At 37.9% G+C, this 2,500-nt stretch overlaps 1 protein-coding gene across 1 annotated transcript in view; it reads right to left on the minus strand.

Moving 5' to 3' along the window:
* Positions 1-2,500, minus strand: part of LOC125042444 — a 252,556-nt gene that overhangs the window by 222,138 nt on the left and 27,918 nt on the right. Inside the window, exons 3-4 of the mRNA XM_047638076.1 lie at positions 1,489-1,619; positions 1,085-1,093 (exon numbers count right to left, since the gene is read on the minus strand). Of these exons, the coding sequence (XP_047494032.1) occupies positions 1,085-1,093; positions 1,489-1,619 (140 nt within the window). The remainder of the gene's footprint in view (positions 1-1,084; positions 1,094-1,488; positions 1,620-2,500) is intronic.

Consider the following 2,500-nt stretch of genomic DNA (forward strand, 5'->3'; position numbering starts at 1 on the left):
AAAGGAATAATAATAATAATAGTAATAACAATGATGATAATGATAATTATAATAATAATGACAAAAAAGGATAAATAATAATAATAATAATAACAACAATAATGATAATCATAATAACAATGATGATAAAAATAATAACAAAAATAATAATAATAATAATAATAATAATAATAATAATAATAATAATGATAATCATAATAACAATAATAATAATAATAATAATAACAAGGAGAATGATAATGATAACAATAGTAATAAAGATAATAATTATGATAATGATAATGTTTATTATCATCATAGTAATGGAAGAAAGAACAAGATCAACAAGTACTGAGTCTACAAGAAATATCTCAATAAAATTCCTAAGTATTATGTAGAACAACACTTAACGTAAACACAAACTCGTACCCGACATTAAGAACAGTACAGTGGTAGCAACAGAAGTCATCCTCTTAAAAGACGAAGACCAGCATGCAGAGAGTCAAAGGATCATAACAGAATCAGAATGGAGCTGACATTCTCTGAGTCTAACCATTCTCTGATAAGATGCAAATCTCCCTTGCGCCGCCCTGGGCCTACGTCAAACACAAGCTTCCTCTTACCTTCACCACCGAACGAAACGCTTGCAGGCGCGCCAGTGTCGGCAGCACAACCTCTTACCAGTAAGGAATGTACAGAACTGTTGTAACTCACAGGGAGATTCATACACATCCAAAATACGGAAAAATAAAGATTAGAAATGCAAAACAGATACGCAAAAATTTGCATAAATGTCACTAACAATCAGTGATTTGTAAAAAGAAACGTGAGCCAAAAACTGTGTCAGAAAAATGAAAAACAAAACGAAAAGAAACGAGCAACTGACTGTACTACAAGCGTTGACAAATACCGGCTAGACGACTCCCCTGCTGCAAACCTTAACTAAAATTTTGACTCTTTGGGGAAACGTGGCCTACAAGCGGCTTGCAGAATTATTGTTACTACGAAGACCAAGTAGTGTAAATGACCAATCAGAGGCCTATACTACTTACCGGTGCGCCTCTCTGCAGCTTCATCAGCCAATCAGCGGGTTTGTTTTACTCACCAAGATAGCCTGGCAGAAGAACAAGCCAATCAGGGTCCTACTTACTTCCCCATAATATTCTACGGTAAGAATTGGCCAATGAGGAGCCTAAGTATATTCAACGACATACCCAACAAGGGGAAAGGAGCCAGTCAACGGCCAGCAAAAATATATTCACCAAAATATCCAGCGAATTAAAAATAAGAGCAAATCAGGGACTATTGAAGAGTCACCGAAATGCCCGGCTCAAGAGAGAATAAAATAAGGGGGATTGCGGGATTGGAAGGGGGGGGGGGGGTTAACAGCCAATCAACGGCCGCCAAGATTACTTCAGCAAGCACCTAACAGCAAAAACCAAAATCGACCAATGGACGACCAGAATATGACTCATAAGCAGCCAATCAGGGTCCAGGTTGCATACTCACCGCGATGGCCTCGGCGTGCGTGACGGAGGAGAAGTTGGTGTTGTTGGCGGCCAGCAGGAGGTCCCCGGGCCGCAGCCCCGCGCGCCACGCCGGCCCGCCCTGCTCCACGCGGGACACGTACACGCCGATCCCTGCAACGTAAAGGGCGGCGGTTAACCTTTGGTACCTTACGGCGAGGAGGAAGAAAGGTAGTTGGCGGGACTGAATGAGGAACGACAGCGAGACATTATGGTGAAGAGCCTTCTTCATATTCGATACGTTTTTTTTTTTTAACTTACAGAGATGGAATGACTATAGGTGCTATGCCAGCGTTTATTAATTCTTATACTTAAGGAAAATTGGTGAAGATTGTCTTGCATTTGATGGGAAAGCGGTAGGGCCGGGATACTGACCACTGGATATACTTATCTAACTTCAGTTAGATAAGTATATCACACACACACACACACACACACACACACACACGCACCGACATATATAAATTATATATATATATATATATATATATATATATATATATATATATATATATATATACACACATACATATATATACACACATTTGTTTACTTATTTATTTATACATAAATATATATGTGTACACAGATACATACATACATAAATTTATATATATATATATATATATATATATATATATATATATATATATATATATATGTGTGTGTGTGTGTGTGTGTGTGTGTGTGTGTGTGTGTGTGTGTGTGTGTGTGTGTGTGTATGTGTGTGCATGCGTGCGTGTGTGTGTGTGCGTGTGTGTGTGTGTGTGTGTGTGTGTGTGTGTGTGAGTGTGTGTGTGTGTGTGTGTGTGTGTGTGTGTGTGTGTGTGTGTGTGTGTGTGTGTGCATTTATAAATATATACATAAATATCTAAATATCTATGAATATAAATAATTGTTTTACTTATTTAACCAAAGATACAATTCATGATCAGAACGCAGAGACATTATTCACTCAAAAGACTATTCAGTGTCTGCAGTGCGGGAATAAAGAT

This window comes from Penaeus chinensis, chromosome 32, assembly GCF_019202785.1.
Source record: "Penaeus chinensis breed Huanghai No. 1 chromosome 32, ASM1920278v2, whole genome shotgun sequence".
Classification (NCBI taxonomy): Eukaryota; Metazoa; Arthropoda; class Malacostraca; order Decapoda; family Penaeidae; genus Penaeus; species Penaeus chinensis.